This window comes from Poromitra crassiceps (assembly GCF_964638095.1).
Source record: "Poromitra crassiceps genome assembly, chromosome: 20".
Classification (NCBI taxonomy): domain Eukaryota; kingdom Metazoa; phylum Chordata; class Actinopteri; order Beryciformes; family Melamphaidae; genus Poromitra; species Poromitra crassiceps.
The window spans coordinates 11,383,528-11,401,622 of record NC_139637.1 but is presented as its reverse complement, the minus strand read 5'-3'; the positions used below and the strand labels follow the sequence as shown (position 1 = coordinate 11,401,622).

At 43.8% G+C, this 18,095-nt stretch overlaps 1 protein-coding gene across 2 annotated transcripts in view; it reads left to right on the top strand.

Annotated features, from left to right (window-relative positions):
* LOC310794590 (rano class II histocompatibility antigen, B alpha chain-like) overlaps positions 1-17,096 on the top strand; it is a 45,462-nt gene extending 28,366 nt beyond the window's left edge. The window contains exons 1-4 of one of the 2 annotated variants that reach the window (XM_083656573.1): positions 11,546-11,641; positions 11,957-12,202; positions 14,696-14,977; positions 16,383-17,096. In XM_083656573.1, coding sequence (XP_083512699.1) covers positions 11,584-11,641; positions 11,957-12,202; positions 14,696-14,977; positions 16,383-16,504 — 708 coding nt within the window. In that variant the 5' untranslated portion in view covers positions 11,546-11,583 and the 3' untranslated portion in view covers positions 16,505-17,096. Of the gene's footprint in view, positions 1-11,545; positions 11,642-11,956; positions 12,203-14,695; positions 14,978-16,382 lie in introns of those variants that run through there. The other variant, XM_083656574.1, reaches the window with a different exon arrangement.
* The last annotated feature ends 999 nt before the right edge of the window (positions 17,097-18,095 follow it).

Genomic DNA, 18,095 nt, shown 5'->3' with positions numbered 1-18,095 from the left:
GTTGAAAAGTGACGGGGTGAGATGATGTCCTCTTGGACCTGGTCAACAGCCTGTGTGGTGTCCATGTTTTCATCTGCATTTTCACATGAACCCAGGAGACTGGAAATAACATGAAGGAGCAAATTATGTTTGATTATTAACAGCATAGAAATTGGATGTAAATGGAAAGAGATGAAATAAAATATGTCCCCCTCCTCTAAAACAATGTGGATATGATGATGCTGTGATATATGAAGCCTAGCGTGGACGCTCCCATCCTCACCTGAGCTCATCACACACACACACACACACACACGCACACGCACACGCACACGCACACGCACACGCACACGCACACGCACACGCACACGCACACACACACACACACACACACACACACACACACACACACACACACACACACTCATGTGGCTGAGCCTGACTAAAGTTACTTTCTTCACCCCCTCCTATCAGTCACACATCAAATCATCACAAAATCTGCCTTCTATCAGCTCAAAAACATTTCCTAACTCTGGTCATCTCTCTCTGACCCCATGACCCTGTGGCAGAGACAGTAGAAGAGTTAGATCCGCACACTGCTGGAGATTTCTCCAATAGATGTATTGTATTGTTATGATCACAAACAGCCTTCTTCAGAATGAATGATTCATTCTAAAGAAGGTTGTTTGTGAGCTAAACATAATGCAATAAATGTACTTGGAGAAGTCTCTAGCAGTGTGCTGACTATACTTCTTTGACTGGTTACTGGTTATTTGTTTGTCCTGCACCTGCTAATCAAGTGGATGTGTGTACTTTACTTTACTGTGGCAGAGACCCCCCGCCTGGAGTCCTGTCCAGGGTACCCAGCAAAGCCCCGGACAGGCTCCATGTGCAGAACTCAGCTGCCAGGTTGAGGGTTCCCTCCTGCACCAAGCCCTGGCAGACATCACCTCCACCCTCATCCACCTCCACTGGCTCCTGGTCAAGTCCTGCATCACTTACAAAATCCTCCACGCTCTAGCAACGAGACTCCTCAATACATAACACAAACACCTTTATTATTGACATTTGCACACTGACAAGTGGACACTTTTGGACACTGGACACTTTATATATATTCTATCATATTCTATTTCAATACCTATCACTTTTACCTTATTACCTTTCTTACTTTATTGTTTACCTCAACTGCCTTACTGTACATACACTGTTTACATTATGTGCTATTTAGCTATATTGCCCTATCGTTGTGTTGTGATTGTGTGCTCTATTTGTTGTTTGCTGTGATTTTGTACCTATTTATCTACTGCACCTTGTCTGTAATGGAGACACAGCATAAGAATTTCACACATGTGCATACCTGTAGAACAGAGTGACAATACAAATGTTGAATCTTGATCATCAGACCTCTCTGGATGACAAGCAAGCAGATCAAACCGCCATCAGCCATCAGCTGTAGGCTACCAAATGCTTTGCGATTCAACGAAGGTGAACAACAGATGCAGACAGATGGTCAGACAGACAGACAGACAGACAGACAGACAGACAGACAGATGGTCAGACAGACAAACAGACAGACAGACAGACAGACAGACAGACAGGCGGTCGGTCGTTCAGACAGACAGACAGACAGACAGGCAGACAGATGGTCAGACAGACAGACAGACAGACAGATGGTCAGACAGACAGACGGTCGGTCGGTCGGTCAGACAGACAGACAGGCAGACAGACAGTCAGACAGACAGACAGACAGTCAGACAGTGAGACAGACGGTCAGACAGTGAGACAGATGGTCAGACAGACAGACAGACAGATAGACAAACAGACAGACGGTCAGTCAGACAGACAGACAGACAGACAGACAGACAAACAGACAGACAGACAGTCAGTCAGACAGACAGACAGACAGACAGACAGACAGATGGTCAGACAGACAGTCAGACAGGCAGACAGACAGACAGACAGACAGACAGACAGACAGACAGACGGTCAGACAGTGAGACAGACAGACAGACCAGTGACATCACTGGTCCACACTAACTCAAATTAATACCTCATTAACTCAAATCAACTCTCAATAACTGTCAAACTAGATGATGAATAGTTTGACAGTTATTGAGAGTTGATTTAAGTTAACTCATTCTCTGCCAAAGACGTACTCGGACGTACTTTTTACAATGGCGTTCTGTGCCAAGGACGTACTCGGACGTACTTTCATGTTTTGGCTGTTTACATTACATCAGACACTTTCCCAGCCTGTGACATTGTTTCAGGTCAAATTGATAAAAGGAACCCGCTAGTTTAGTATTTATGGGTGGAGCCTGTGGTCGAAACAGAGTCCGATCCAGAGTTCTCGGCTGGCGACGATGGCGAGGAAGACGCCAGCGTTTTTGTTATTGCTCCACGACGGAGCGCCATGGCGACGAAGGCTCCCCTTCACAGCGTTCTGTGACACAGATGAATCGGAGGAGGAGAAATGGGTGCCACTTGGAGAGAGCAATGACGATGGTAAAAAGTAGCCTATTTTTTGTATCGCGTTTGAGATGAAATGATCACACACACAACATTTGAGTATAATTGTCACGCATTGTTTATAACTTATGCCGCCGGCATGACTCGCTTCACGTTTCCTCTTGCCAGATCTCCCTCTCAAGGGGAGCTCTCTGTCACGGTACGTGCACATCTACAATGGCAAATTCGCTTTTCCGCTGTGTCGCAGCGTTTTGTGGGCGTGCAAACCAGCTTCCAGCTTGGAGCTGTAGCCTGTAGAAACGTTGTACACAGGAGGGTGGGGGGAGGAAATGTGTAGGAAGAGCTGTCATTGGGTAGCTTCAACGAAAGGTCCCGCCCTAGTCCTGCCCCGCGAGCGTGAAGCCGCTCGGAGACAAGCCGCCTCTAGTCTGCGACAGTGAAACGCTGTGGGCGGTTCCAGCGGCAGGGGGCGCGAGGTAAATGGACCAATCAGACACGGAAATAGAGCAAGACAGCCTATCAAGATGCAGCGTCAAAGCGGCTTTTTCAGCAGGCAAGCCGCCGAGCGCTTCATGATGTGCACGTACCGTCACACTCACGGTACGTGCACATCTACAATGGCACGGCGGCTTGCCTGCTGAAAAAGCCGCTTTGACGCTGCATCTTGATAGGCTGTCTTGCTGTATTCTCGATTCTGATTGGTCCATTTCAACATCGCGCTGGAACCGCCCCCAGCGTTTCAGCGTTTCACTGTCGCAGACTAGAGGCGGCTTCTCTCCGAGCGGCTTCACGCTCGCGGGGCGGGACTAGGGCGGGACCTTTCGTTGAAGCTACCCAATGACAGCTCTTCCTACACATTTCCTCCCCGCACCCTCCTGTGTACAACGTTTCTACAGGCTACAGCTCCAAGCTGGAAGCTGGTTTGCACGCCCACAAAACGCTGCGACACAGCGGAAAAGCGAATTTGCCATTGTAGATGTGCACGTACCGTCACGGTACGTGCACATCATGAAGCGCTCGGCGGCTTGCCTGCTGAAAAAGCCGCTTTGACGCTGCATCTTGATAGGCTGTCTTGCTCTATTTCCGTGTCTGATTGGTCCATTTACCTCGCGCCCCCTGCCGCTGGAACCGCCCACAGCGTTACTGTTGCAGACTAGAGGCGGCTTGTCTCCGAGCGGCTTCACGCTCGCGGGGCGGGACTAGGGCGGGACCTTTCGTTGAAGCTACCCAATGACAGCTCTTCCTACACATTTCCTCCCCGCACCCTCCTGTGTACAACGTTTCTACAGGCTACAGCTCCAAGCTGGAAGCTGGTTTGCACTAGTGTCCTCTAGTAAGAGAGTGGCGTCAGCGGAGGACCAAAATGCAAGAATCATTAGCCAATGAACAGCCAGGAATGGGTCTCGCGCTACTTTTGCATGTTAAAATAAAGCTGATAATGTACAATTTGATTCATTTCAAGGGATGAAAAACCCTTTCAAAGTACAACACTGTCTATTTTGATGCAACTCGACAGTGCTGCTTTTTTTACTGAAGAGTTCCACTTTCTACTTCCTGGAAAAAAACTGGTCCATTGGAGTGAATGGAGATGTCGGAACTCTTCTATTATACGGCTCTGGTTTGCACGCCCACAAAACGCTGCGACACAGCGGAAAAGCGAATTTGCCATTGTAGATGTGCACGTACCGTCAAGGGAAGGGGAATCACATGGATACGTCAAACGCGTCAAACCGCGTCACACACCCGTCCCCAGCAACCAAGGCGAAACATGTGTCACATAAACATTTCAAAGTTTACAGCACTAACGTAGCTATTGTGTGATCTTCTGTGCTAACCAGTGGGCAAGTGAACTAGGGAATGTATGAAGCCAGTTCTGGAATTCCATTAATTCGAAAATCCCGCCGGGGGGCGCACGTCAGGTCCGGAAGTGACGACACGTACATTGGCTCCAATGTAAAAATGAGCCGACTTCTCTCTCGTTCTGTGTCTTAAATAAACATTTTCCGAATGAGCTTATGGTCTGAATAAACAATTTCAAGTCTTTTTCATGCTCTCCTGGGCTCCGTTTTCTAAATTATGGTCCCATTTCGAGTAAAAGAGCCGATAAAAATGATAACTTTGGGGGCGGGTTTCCTTGATTGACACACGCAGGAACCTATGTCTCTCCCCTGAGCCTTCTACCAGTCTATGTACTGTCAATGGTGCTAACGTTAGTTATGAGAGGTAACGTGACAGCAGGTAACGTTACAGCACTCGTTATTCCTGTGTGTGTGTGTGTGTGTGTGTGTGTGTGTGTGAGTGAGTGAGAGTGTGAGAGAGAGAGAGAGAGTGTGTGAGTGTGACCACATATAGTCAGGGATCCACAGGCCCAAAAGCTCAAGAAAATGGGTTGAACCTGACATGGCATGCTATACTTTTTTTTTGTGTTTTATCTATTCATTTGGACATTAAGGTCCACTGAATGAGAGGTCTGCTCTGCCGGAAACCTCGCGAAAAAAAGTTGTGGCCATTTTTGGATATGAAGCCTTTATTTTTTTACCGAAAAATGTGAAAGTTTTTTTTCTTCAAAGTCCTCAGTGGGTTGCGTAAGCTGTCAATAAATTCATCCCAGGTACACAGAACATGTGTGTTGACAACACCAAGTTAAGAAATACACTTACAAAACCTTTCCAAATGATTTATAGCCATTTTCTATTACAAAAAAGCACTCGTTTTTTGAATTTTCTCCATTATTTTCATCTTTACTTTGTTAGTAAGCAATTATATCATGAAATATGACATCAGCCAATGTGTCATTCTTTTCAGCAGATATTATAGTCATTCCACACTAAAGATGATTAAAATCAACCCAAAATCAATGGATCTGTGGTGATTTTATTACCTTTATGCTCGAAATTCCTCAAGACATGTTTTTAGTTTTAACAAAACCCTGTACCCCAAAGACAATACTTGTAACACAAGAAATTCAAAACAACAAAATGATTTTAATCACAAAATGTACACTGCATGACAAGCCAAGAAAACAATTATTGTTATACAGCTTTGGATAGATTGTGACCAGTATCTAGAAAACATTAAATTAAACATTAGCTGAACAAAATTATTGAACACAACACATTAAAAAAAGAAAAAAAAAAGACTGGCAACAAGGTCTATAATATAACAAAATTAACTTTGCAATGAACAAAATAACTCAATCACTGTCACTGTCTTCAAGTGTGAGAAATAACTCAATCACTGTCACTGTCTTCAAGTGTGAGTTCAGTCCTTGAACATTTGTTGGGGTCCCCAGTGCAGAGACATGCGATGACACACTTGACATTGGCTCTCACACAAGAGCATCCTCGGGCACACATGCTTTTCTTGCAGTGACAGTATTTGGTGTGTTTGAATTCTGCAGGTTTTGCCTCCTTCAGCATCATGGTTGCCATCAGCTTACCACTGACAAGCTCTCTGCCGAAGTCAGTGGCAACAGGGTAGGTTGGTTGAGACATGTGTGCTCGCTTGCATACAGCCAACTGATGCAGGGCTCGGCGAAGGGGTAACTGGAACGAAGGCATCTTCGGTAGGTGGAAGGCAACGCATGTCTCCTTTGATATTGCCAAAGAGATGGGCTCGCAGTGCATCCAAATTACCACTGAAGTCACTCCTCTCATACAGTGACACCATGTACCGCCTAGCCGCTGTCACAACATCTTCTTTAACATCCAGGCTTTCCCCAGGGTTACCGTATCTGCACAGGGGCAGAAGGTCTTCCAGGTGATCAACGGCAGTTTTGTAGGCGTGCTTTTTTCCTCTTCTGTAGAGATAGCTCACTGTGTCACATCCAGTCAGTAGGTGCTGAGGAGCATGGAGGAAAGATCTGCAGCTTGAACATCATTGTTCACTGCCAGGGCGTCTGCGATTGCATGAGCAGGTAGATATCCATCTTCTTTACCCACAGCTCCTGCAGGCCATCCATGTGTGCAATGTAGTATATGTACATCATGATCACGTCTGTGTCAGTAGCCACCACTACAGCCCGTTTGTGGTGCAGATGTTGTAATGAGTATGCAATGTGGGCAAACATCCTGGTATCTGCCTCCTCATGCTTCTCACAGGATAGTTCTGGAAGCTCAACCTGACAATCTGCTTTTAACAGAACAGTGCGACCAGGATCACGGAAAATTACATGGATGGCCTGCAGGAGCTGTGGGTAAAGAAGATGCAATCGCAGACGCCCTGGCAGTGAACTATGATGTTCAAGCTGCAGATCTTTCCTCCATGCTCCTCAGCACCTACATAGTGACTGGATTCAAGAGTCAAGATTCAAGATTCTTATTGTCACTCCGTAGTACAAGTATCACGTGTGAAATTCTTGTGCTGTAGGCTCCGTTACAACATAGTGCAGTATAACAGTGCAAAAACAGGGCATATAGATGCAAGCAATAACAGTAAACTTTTCCTTTTCTTTTCTAGCGTAGACACCTTAAAACATAAATAAACATTCTGTTTGCACAGGTGCAAATAACATAGGCATAATTATCATATGTAATGGTAGCAGCTGCTACATGATTGTTTATTTGTGTGTGTTAAGGAGTCTCGTGGCCTGCGGGAAGAAACTGTCCATCAGGTGATTTGTTCCTGCTTTTGGGACCCTGTATCTCCTCCCTGAGGGTAACAGGGAGAACAGGCTGTTGTGGGGGTGGTATGTGTCCTTGATGATCTTCAGGGACCTCCTGAGGCACCGCTGATTGTACAGTTACTGCAGTTCTGGTAGCTCACATCCTGTTACGTGCTGGGCCCGCGCGCCTCACTCTTCTTAGTGCCCTGCGGTCCATGGTGGTACAGTTCCCGTACCAGGTGGTGAAGCAGCCAGTCAGCAGGCTTTCAATGATGCCTCTGTAGAAGTCCCTGAGGATTTTTGGCCTTAGCCCAAATTTCTTCAGGCGTCTGAGTCCGTGTAGTCGCTGTTGGGCCTTTTTGACAACAGTGTCGGTGTGGCTGGCCCATGTCAGGTCCTGGTGGATGTTGACTCCCAGGTACTTGAAGCTGTCCACCTTTTCCACCACTGTGCCATTGATGGTGATTGGGGGGTGTGCGCCCCCCCCCCCCCCCTCCTGTTGTCTACAATGATCTCCTTGGTCTTGGAGACATTTAGAGAGAGGTGGTTGTCCTGGCACCATTGTTCCAGGGCCTCCACCTCCTTTCTGTAGGCCATCTCGTCGCTCCTGGAGATCAGCCCCACGACTGCTGTATAGTCTGCAAACTTCACGATGGTGTTCGAGGTTTGAGTCGCCACGCAGTCGTGGGTGTAGAGGTCGTACCAGAAGGGGCTGGAGACGCATCCCTGGGGCACTCCTATGCTGATGGTCAGTGGGGAGGAGGTGAGGTTGCCCACTCTCACCACCTGGCGGCGGTCTGTCAGAAAGTCCAGGATCCAGTCACACATTGCTGTGTTTAGTCCCAGGACCTTGAGCTTGTGCTGTGACACAGTGAGCTATCTTTACAGCTAGCTCTACAGAAGAGGAAAAAAGCACGCCTACAAAACTGCCGTTGATCACCTGGAAGACCTTCTGCCCCTGTGCAGATACGGTAACCCTGGGGAAAGCCTGGATGTTAAAGAAGATGTTGTGACAGCGGCTAGGCGGTACATGGTGTCACTGTATGAGAGGAGTGACTTCAGTGGTAATTTGGATGCACTGCGAGCCCATCTCTTTGGCAATATCAAAGGAGACATGCGTTGCCTTCCACCTACCGAAGATGCCTTCGTTCCAGTTACCCCTTCGCCGAGCCCTGCATCAGTTGGCTGTATGCAAGCGAGCACACATGTCTCAACCAACCTACCCGGTTGCCATTGACTTCGGCAGAGAGCTTGTCAGTGGTAAGCTGATGGCAACCATGATGCTGAAGGAGGCAAAACCTGCAGAATTCAAACACAGGAAATACTGTCACTGCAAGAAAAGCATGTGTGCCCGAGGATGCTCTTGTGTGAGAGCCAATGTCAAGTGTGTCATCGCATGTCTCTGCACTGGGGACCCCAACAAATGTTCAACGATTGAACTCACACTTGAAGACAGTGACAGTGATTGAGTTATTTCTCACACTTGAAGACAGTGACAGTGATTTAGTTATTTTGTTCATTGCAAAGTTAATTTTGTTATATTATAGACCTTGTTGCCAGTCTTTTTTCTTTCTTTTTTTAATGTGTTGTGTTCAATAATTTTGTTCAGCTAATGTTTAATTTAATGTTTTCTAGATACTGGTCACAATCTATCCAAATTAAGCTGTATAACAATACTTGTTTTGTTGGCCTGTCATCCAGTGTACATTTTGTGATTAAAATCATTTTGTTGTTTTGAATTTCTTGTGTTACAAGTATTGTCTTTGGCATACAGGGTTTTGTTAAAACTAAAAACATGTCTCGAGGAATTTCGAGCATAAAGGTAATAAAATCACCACAGATCCATTGATTTTGAGTTGATTTTAATCATCTTTAGTGTGGAATGACTATAATATCTGCTGAAAATAATGACACATTGGCTGATGTCATATTTCAGGATATAATTGCTTACTAACAAAGTAAAGATGAAAATAATGGAGAAAATTCAAAAAACGAGTGCTTTTTTGTAATAGAAAATGGCTATAAATCATTTGGAAAGGTTTTGTAAGTGTATTTCTTAACTTGGTGTTGTCAACACACATGTTCTGTGTACCTGGGATGAATTTATTGACAGCCTACGCAACCCACTGAGGACTTTGAGGAAAAAAAACTCTTTCACATTTTTCGGTCAAAAAATAAAGGCTTCATATACAAAAATGGCCACAACTTTTTTTCGCGAGGTTTCCGGCAGAGCAGACCTCTCATTCAGTGGACCTTAATGTCCAAATGAATAGATAAAACACAAACAAAAAGTATAGCATGCCATGTCAGGTCCTCTCAAATTTTGGGTGACTGGATCCCTGACTAATAAGGGTTCGTTCCAGTTGTTTATGCTTTTATCAAGCTAAGACCGACACAGCTCCCTCAAATACATTCTCTTATTTTTTATTTTTTATTTATTTATTTGGGAAAACAAATACTGTATATGTCTGATGTGTCACTGAGGCAAAAAATAAAAGGCTCAAAAGAGAGTTCTGCTTGAAACGGTGCCCTTCACTAAAAACCTCTTTTTCTCCCATTTATGTCCCAAGGAGGGCATTTTTCGTGAAAACAAGCTAACTTCCACTGCTTGTAACTAAACAAGGAAACATGGTCGAGTTTCAGTTTTTTACAAGGGGTAAGAAGAGAGTCTCTGCTTTATTGTGAGATATGTTGTGTAATTTTATTCCTAGCACAGAATATTCTGTGGGTCCTGGAAGATCAGGAAATATGCTCAAAATCCTGGCACTGGGAGCACACAGACCGAAATGACCCTGGCAGAGAATGAGTTAATGAGTTATTAATTTGAGTTAGTGTGAAGAGTATGTCCACACCTTTTCATGTGTCCAATGGGGTGCGCCAGGGTGGAATTCTTTCCCCGCAACTCTTCAATCTATACATGGATGACTTATCTAAAGAATTAAAGGAGTGTAGAACTGGCTGCTTGGTGGGGGATAGCCTCATTAATCATATGATATATGCTGATGATCTGGTGGTACTGTCTCCATACAGTGCTGGCCTACAGCAGCTACTCAGTGTATGCTCTAGATATGGCATGATGTATGACATCAAGTTTAACTCTAAAAAGAGTGTGGTGATGATTGCTCGAACCAAGGAGGACAGGAAGCTCATCTTTGCCTCATTCTCTCTGGCAGGTGAACCGCTAGATGTAGTGAGGAAAGTTAAATACTTGGGCCACGTGATAAGGGATGATCTCTGTGATGATGACGATGTGCAGCGTCAGTCTGGTAAACTGTATGGCCAAGCCAACATGCTGGCACGCAAATTTCACATGTGTACAAATGATGTTAAAGTAGCTTTGTTCAGAACGTACTGTACTCCACTATATACGGCCCACCTGTGGTGCAACTATAGTAGTAAGAAAATGAAAAAACTTAATGTAGCATATAATGATGCTTTCAGAATACTACTCAAACTCCCCAGGTGGAGCAGTGCAAGTGAAATGTTTGTGACTAGAAATGTACCTACTTTTCATGCTGTTTTAAGGAATTTTATGCATAGATTCATGTGTAGACTCACTGGATCTAAAAATAAAATTATTGTGTCCCTAACTGACATATCACAGAGTGACACAAGGTACTTGTCTTGCTTCTGGAAGCACTGGACCCGCAGTCTATATGTTTTTTAAAAATACACTGTTTGGTTTTATTTTTAGCATAGGTGTCTGTGCTGATGCTTTGTCTGCATCTCTTTTGTTTTTGTATTGCTTTTTATGTTTTGTATTGTTTTTTTATGGACCAATGTGTCTGAAATAAAAGGTGATTGATTGATTGATACAAAGTTGGTTGAAAATGGGCGGAGTGTTCCTTTAATGATATATTACTGAGTACAGTAATAATATTACTGAGTAATATATTACAGTAATAATAATATTACAGTAATATTAGTGAGTAATATATTATTGCCCAATACTAGAAAATAGCAACAGCAAGCAACCACTCTCACCAAATGCACAGTCTCTCTCTCCCCCCACCTCTCTCTCTCTCTCACTCACTCACTCACTCTCTCTCTCTCTCTCTCTCTCTCTCTCTCTCTCTCTCTCACACACACACACACACACACACACACACACACACACACACACACACACACACACACACACACACACACACACACACACACACACACACACACACACACACACACACACACACACACACACAGAGTGTGAGAGAGTTCTATAGCATTTCCTGATTTTATCAGTTTTCTAATTGTTTTTCAGATTTTTATTTATCTTTCCTTTGTTTCTGTTTGATTTTATTCCCGCTGTTTTACTAAACACTGGAAAAAAATTATTGACTGACTATATAGTCATATTAGATTCAACAGTCTCGGCATTGCTCAACTGTGTCTACCTGGAGACTGATGATGCAGGTCAAAGCTGTAATGTGATTGGTGGAGCTGCGTGTAAGACAACGCTGTTCCTTGTGTTTACTTCAGCTTGCAGCAGTCAGTGTGAAGTCGACACAGTGCTAAGTTGTGTTGTGAAGATGAAGAGCTCACAGACCCTCGTCTTCCTCTCATGTCTCCTTGGTGTCACAGCACACAGTAAGTACATCACATGTCTGTTCCTCACATTTAGTCTTACACTCACTCCAATGTTCTGTTGATGTGAAAATCATTTGAACTGAGCTCCTTCTGAACCAGAGAGACATTTAGAGTCAGTGGAGATATTTAAAGTTTTCTGCACCTCTGACGAAATACACTTTTCACTCTTATTAGTTATTAAACGGTTGTTTTAATATAAAAACAATAAACAGACAAACTCTTTAACGTGATGTGAGGATGTGAAAAATAAATCCACTCTGTGATTCTGGATGTGAAGAAGTTTGACATTTTGTTTTTCATCTTGTGTCGTCTCAGCTGTACATGAGGATCTGCAAATCACTGGCTGTTCAGAAACTGATGGAGAGGAGATGAATGGACTGGATGGTGAAGAGCGATGGTACGCAGACTTCATCAACAAGAAAGGAGTTAACTCTCTGCCCAAGTTTGCAGAGGATTCTACCTGCAGAGGATGTTATGAGACGGCTCTGGCTAATCAGGACGTCTGCAAAGACAGCCTGCAAAAACGTCGGCGTGCCTTAAAGAACCCTCCTCTGCAGCTCGGTAAGGAAACATGAGAAAGCTTAATTTACCACTGTGTTCAACAAGTTAAACTACAGATAAGTAAGGACTGCAGGTGTTTTACCTTACTGTCAGAAATATACAATCATTTTAAGTGATCTCTAAAAAACCCTCTGTATTATCTTGTATTATTTTGTTTAAGCTACTGTTGAGTGTGTGTGAAGCACTTTGTAATGCTGCGTTTAAAAAGGTGCAATAGCCTTAATGATTTTACCATAATGTAATGTAAGAACATTTCATATAGAGACTATACTCCATACCCACCAGGGAGGAGCGCGTCACATACTGTAGCCTACTTGCAGACTTCACACACGCACGCACGCACGCACGCACGCACACACACACACACACACACACACACACACACACACACACACACACACACACACACACACACACACACACACACACATACTGTACATGCACACCTGGATAAAACATCTGTTTTCCCTTAAATCAAATGGTTTAATCTCAGCCAGGCCATATACAATAATAGCAAGCATCCATCACATACATACAGGGTTATATATATATAATATATATACCGTAATTCTGCCAATAAGAGCCCGGGCGCTTATTATGCTAAATCAATTTGGGCCCAGGCGGTAAAAGGAAGACAGGCGGCAATTAGAGTCAGGCGGTTATTTTCATTTTGACATAATTGAGCCAGGCGATTATTATTTTTTGAACAGAAATGCCTGCTCAGCAAAAATGGAAAGTATCAAATTGCTTATTTAAACGAGATAGTACTTAGTAGTACACACAAGAGGGTAGGTACAGGCAGTTTTGAACATGCCTAGTATTGTACAACGGACTGGAATGAACGAAAACAATTGATAGCCTTCGTCTTCATCGCCATCATCATCATCATCATCCAACTACCATATGGTATCAGTTAATTACTCTCCTCTTCTCCCTCTGCCAAACAGCCATACCATATTTTAAACAAGTAACATTAGCCTACCGCTCACACATTCAGTTGTTTGTGTTTCATTGGAAAGAAGTCATAGCAACATTATTTCAATCAGGAGAGACTAGAGACCAAAGGACAAAAAAAGTGATATTTATTACAATAAAGTGAATAATTTACGACAGAAAGAATGATGAGAATAAAGTATTGTTATTAGTCTTTGGCGGTTAGACACCACAGGGAGATCTTGAGAGAGCTGCATCAGCCCAGATCAGCATCCAGATATATCCCCCTGCAGTGTCTAGATACTGGTGGTGCTGGTGATCTTCCTTCTGAGACTCATCATGATGAGACTCTTCCGACTGAAATCGGATAGGTCTGCAATGACCGGGAGGAGAAGGGGAGGAGCGGAGGAGGGTGCGAGCCTGACAGCAGCGGTGTTTGAGAGGCTGAATGAGACAGAAAAAAGCATATTTAAGGAACCCGCCTCCAAGCAATTGGCTTACGACAGGGTTGAGGAGCAATGTGATAGGCTTACACTGGAGGTGTGTGGGGTGAGAGGTGATGAGAGCAGTGATGTGACACTATGCTATTGGTTAACAAAGACTGGGCGGCAACCAGCTGATTGTTCATTGAAACCCGGAAATTGACAGCTTATTATGATCTTGTGAGTAGATTGAAGAGTGGAGATATAAAGTGAATTAAGGAAGTGTAAAAGATATAGTCTTCCTGGCTTGAACTTACGTTGAGAACTACATTAGTCTCGCTTGCCAGATACTCCCAGCAAAGCAACATAGAAGGCACGCTAATGTGGCTACCAAGCTAACGCCAACCAAACAAACCACTGCAGCACTAGCGTTAGACAAAACAAGCAGACTCACCAAATACGGTAGGTAGACACCAAGATTCCAATACATGTCCAGTATAATGGGTAAAATCCATACTGCATTTATGATCGCTGTTCCGCTGAGAGAAATGCACTTTTACAAGGCACAACTGAGCTACGTTAGTGTAAGTTGCCCACTGCTCCTGGTTAGACAGCGTCTCCAGCACGTTGCCTACAGGAATCCGTACCATTAAGCAATGCGGTATGCATACTTGAAAGTTTGAAACATGTCGGTTACGGCATGTAGGCCTATAAATAAAATATAAAACTGTCTGACAGGACGACAGGACAAGCCTGACTTCCTCCAAAACAACGGCATTACCGTAAGTGACTGAATTTAGTCAACACAAAAACATACAGTACAAAAAACCGTATTTATTCTAATAAACGCCCCGGCGGGAAAATGAGTCAGGCGCATATTATGCTAAATCAATTTGGACGGACCCAGCGGTAAAGGGAAGACCCGGCGGCAATTAGAGTACATTCGCTTATTAGAAGAAGTTCGGTATATATATATATATATATATATATATATATATATATATATATATATATATATATATTACTAAGTAAGTAAAAGGCTTTTGACAGAAAACATATTTAATGCTACTGAGACATGAAAAAAGTGATATCAGTATGAATTGTGCAGAGATTTACATGATATTGTATTGTTGTACAGATGCTCCTCACAGCTTCATCTACACCAGAGATGATGTGGAGCTGGGAGTGGAGAACCACCTCATCTCCCATGTGACTGGGTTCTACCCTGCTCCTGTCAAGGTCTACTGGACCAGGAACAACGTGAACGTGACTGAAGGAACCAGCCTCAACGTCCCCTACCCCAACAAAGATGGCACCTTCAGCCAGGTCGCCAGGCTGAGCTTCATCCCACAGCTTGGAGACATCTACAGCTGTTCTGTGGAGCACCAAGCCTTGAGCCAGCCGCTGACCCGGATCTGGGGTGAGGCACCTTTATCTGTTAGCTAACCAAAACTGCAGTTAGCCTATACCTAACACTAACCAAAACTATAGCTGTGACGCTGTCTTCCTGTACATTACATTACATTACATTACATTACATTACGTCATTTGGCAGACGCTTTTATCCAAAGCGACTTACAGTAACACACTTTTTGTCAGCAATAGAGCAATCAACTATGGAGCACAGTCTATGACAACTACAAATCCTGAGGGAACAGTGGTACGAGTTTTAGTTTAGGGTTTTTTTTTTTTTTTTTTTTATAATATTAAATAAAGAGAGAGAAAGAAGAGAGAGAAAGAAGTTAGATCAAGAAGGGCCCAGGTGGAGCCTGAAAAGGTGAGTCTTTAGTCTTTTCCGAAAGATCGGCAGTGATTCAGCAGTCCTGACCGAAGGTGGCAGCTCGTTCCACCATTGGGGTGCCAGGGAGGAGAAGAGTCGAGATCGGGATGAGCGACTTTTGAGCGCCCGTAGCGAAGGAGGAGCGAGGCGCCCTGCACTGGTAGAGGAGCGAAGGGAGCGGTGAGAGGTTTGGAACCTGACCATAGATTGCAGGTACAGGGGAGCTGACTGGTGTACTGCCCTGTAGGCCAGTACCAGAGTCTTGAATTTGATGCGAGCTGAGATGGGAAGCCAGTGGAGGTCCCGGAAGAGGGGAGTGACATGAGAGAATTTGGGTTGGTTGAATACCAGACGGGCTGCAGCGTTCTGAATGAGCTGAAGCGGTCGGATGTCGGTGGCAGGTAGGCCAGCCAGGAGCACGTTGCAGTAGTCCAGGCGAGGGACGATAAGTGACTGGACCAGGAGTTGAGTTGCTCCTCTTGTGAGGAAGGGACGGATTTTGCGGATGTTGTAGAGGGAGAACCTACAGGAGCGTGCTGTCGCAGCTATGTTGGCAGAGCAAGACAGCTGGTTGTCGAGGATCACCCCAAGGTTCTTAGCTGTTTGGGAGGGCAGTACAGTGGTGTTGTCGATGGAGATGGAGAGATCTGTGAGAGGACAGTCTTTCCCTGGGAGGAAGAGTAGCTCTGTCTTACCAAGGTTGAGCTTGAGGTGGTGGGCAGACATCCAGTCGCCAATGTCCTTGAGACATGCAGAGATGCGAGCCTCGATTTGAGTGTCGGAGGGGGGGAAGGAAAGGAAAAGTTGGGTGTCATCAGCATAGCAGTGATAAGAGAAGCCATGAGAAGAGATCACATAGGCAAGAGATCTGATATAGAGAAGAAAAAGTAAGGGGCCCAGGACTGAGCCCTGGGGGACACCAGTGGTAAGAGGGCAGGATCTGGAGACAGACCCTCTCCATAAGACCTGGTATGAGCGGTTCGAGAGATAGGAAGCAAACCAGGATAGTAGTACCTGTATGTTCATGTGTTTGGTTCCTCCTCAGATGTGGAGCAGGAGCAGCCGGGGATCGGACCTGAGGTGTTTTGTGGACTGGGTCTGACCGTGGCTCTGCTGGGCGTGGCCACAGGAACCTTCTTCCTCATCAAAGGAATCGAATGCAACTGATCAGTTATTGATGATGTGAGGCGGACCGAAGGAGCTGCAGGAGTTAACAGACTGCTTTCTGTCCTACTGCTTCTCTCTGCTGTGTGGATCTGTACTGATTCACCTCACATTTTAACTTTCACACAAACAAATCAATTAACTTTTTATCTGTTTGTTCTTTTCAGTAATATATATTTACATTTTCACTGTTTAACTTTGAAATTACAAAGCTTTCTATTGTGGCATTTGGACTAGTCAATCACTGCTTATATTATGGGTGCATTTGTAAACAGTCACTCTGAGCACCAGAGTGCACTCAAACTGGACTGTTCATAAAGCATTGAATTTCTTTGAACAGCCGCCCTCTCATTTTAGTCTAGAAGACAGATGTTTAGAGCATCAGATTGAATTTACGAACGCACCCTGAGTAGCCTATTTTAGCCTACATACTTTTGTTAAATTACATTATGCTAGAAATATTGTGTGCTCATTTCTAGCATGCCTCGCTGCCTCGCACACTCACGGGTGATTATTTTATTTTGGGCACTTTCATTTTTCATTCATGTTGTAACGGAGTCTACAGCACAAGAATTTCACACGTGATACTTGTACTACGGAGTGACAATAAAAATCTTGAATCTTGATTCATGTCCCTGGATGCATTTTTAAGCCTTTTTTCATGTTTTTGTTATTATTGCTTAGTATGCTTTATTACTCACCTAGACTTTATTATTCTCTTGGAATATTTTTTTTATATACTTTTATACTGTTTTATGTTGAACTTTCACCATTTTTTTTTACTATTACTAATATAAATACAGTTGAATCAATGATTTTATCTCAAATATTTATATCTACAATTTGGACTTTGTTTGTTTACACCAGCCTACCCAATCAGAGTGAAGAGGCTCATTAACATACTCTGTAAACTTTATTATACCTCCAGTTGTGTTTTTACTCAATGAGAATTCTGTCTCTTTTTAGTGATTCAGATCATTTAGCTCAGCTCAGCAATGAGAGCCGGCTCTTTGGGCTCCCAAATGGCTCTTCAGTTTGTATTCTACCGCCTTTATCATTATCATTATGATTGGTATGTGTGCATACAGTAGGCTATGCATCACTTACATTATTCAATTAATTATACTAAAGCTTATAATTTCCAGAATAGCATAATTTTACATTAGCCTGTTTGGTAATGAAATAATGTAAAAACATAACATGATATACTGTATATAACAACAACATAGTAAACCCTGTTTAATATAATATGATATATTTACCTTACATTCTGCCTTTAGGTTGTCTGTTATTAAAATGCATCTAAATGCTGCTTCGTTTGTGACTGTCACTCAACTTGTTTGCTGTTGTCTGTCATCACACATGATTGGTTGCACGCTCATACACACATCAACACAACAGTCAGTCCATGGAGTTCATGTGACCAAGCAGTGTGGTGAAAAGATGCTATTACAAAAAAAGATGGAGGGGGGGGGGGGGGGGGTTGGGGGTAATCGTCTCTCAGATGGGAGGCAGTGTAGCTGAGTCAATGTTGTCCATTTTATTTTTGTGAACATTCTACAGCCGTTACACACGCACAAAGTAAAACAGCAAA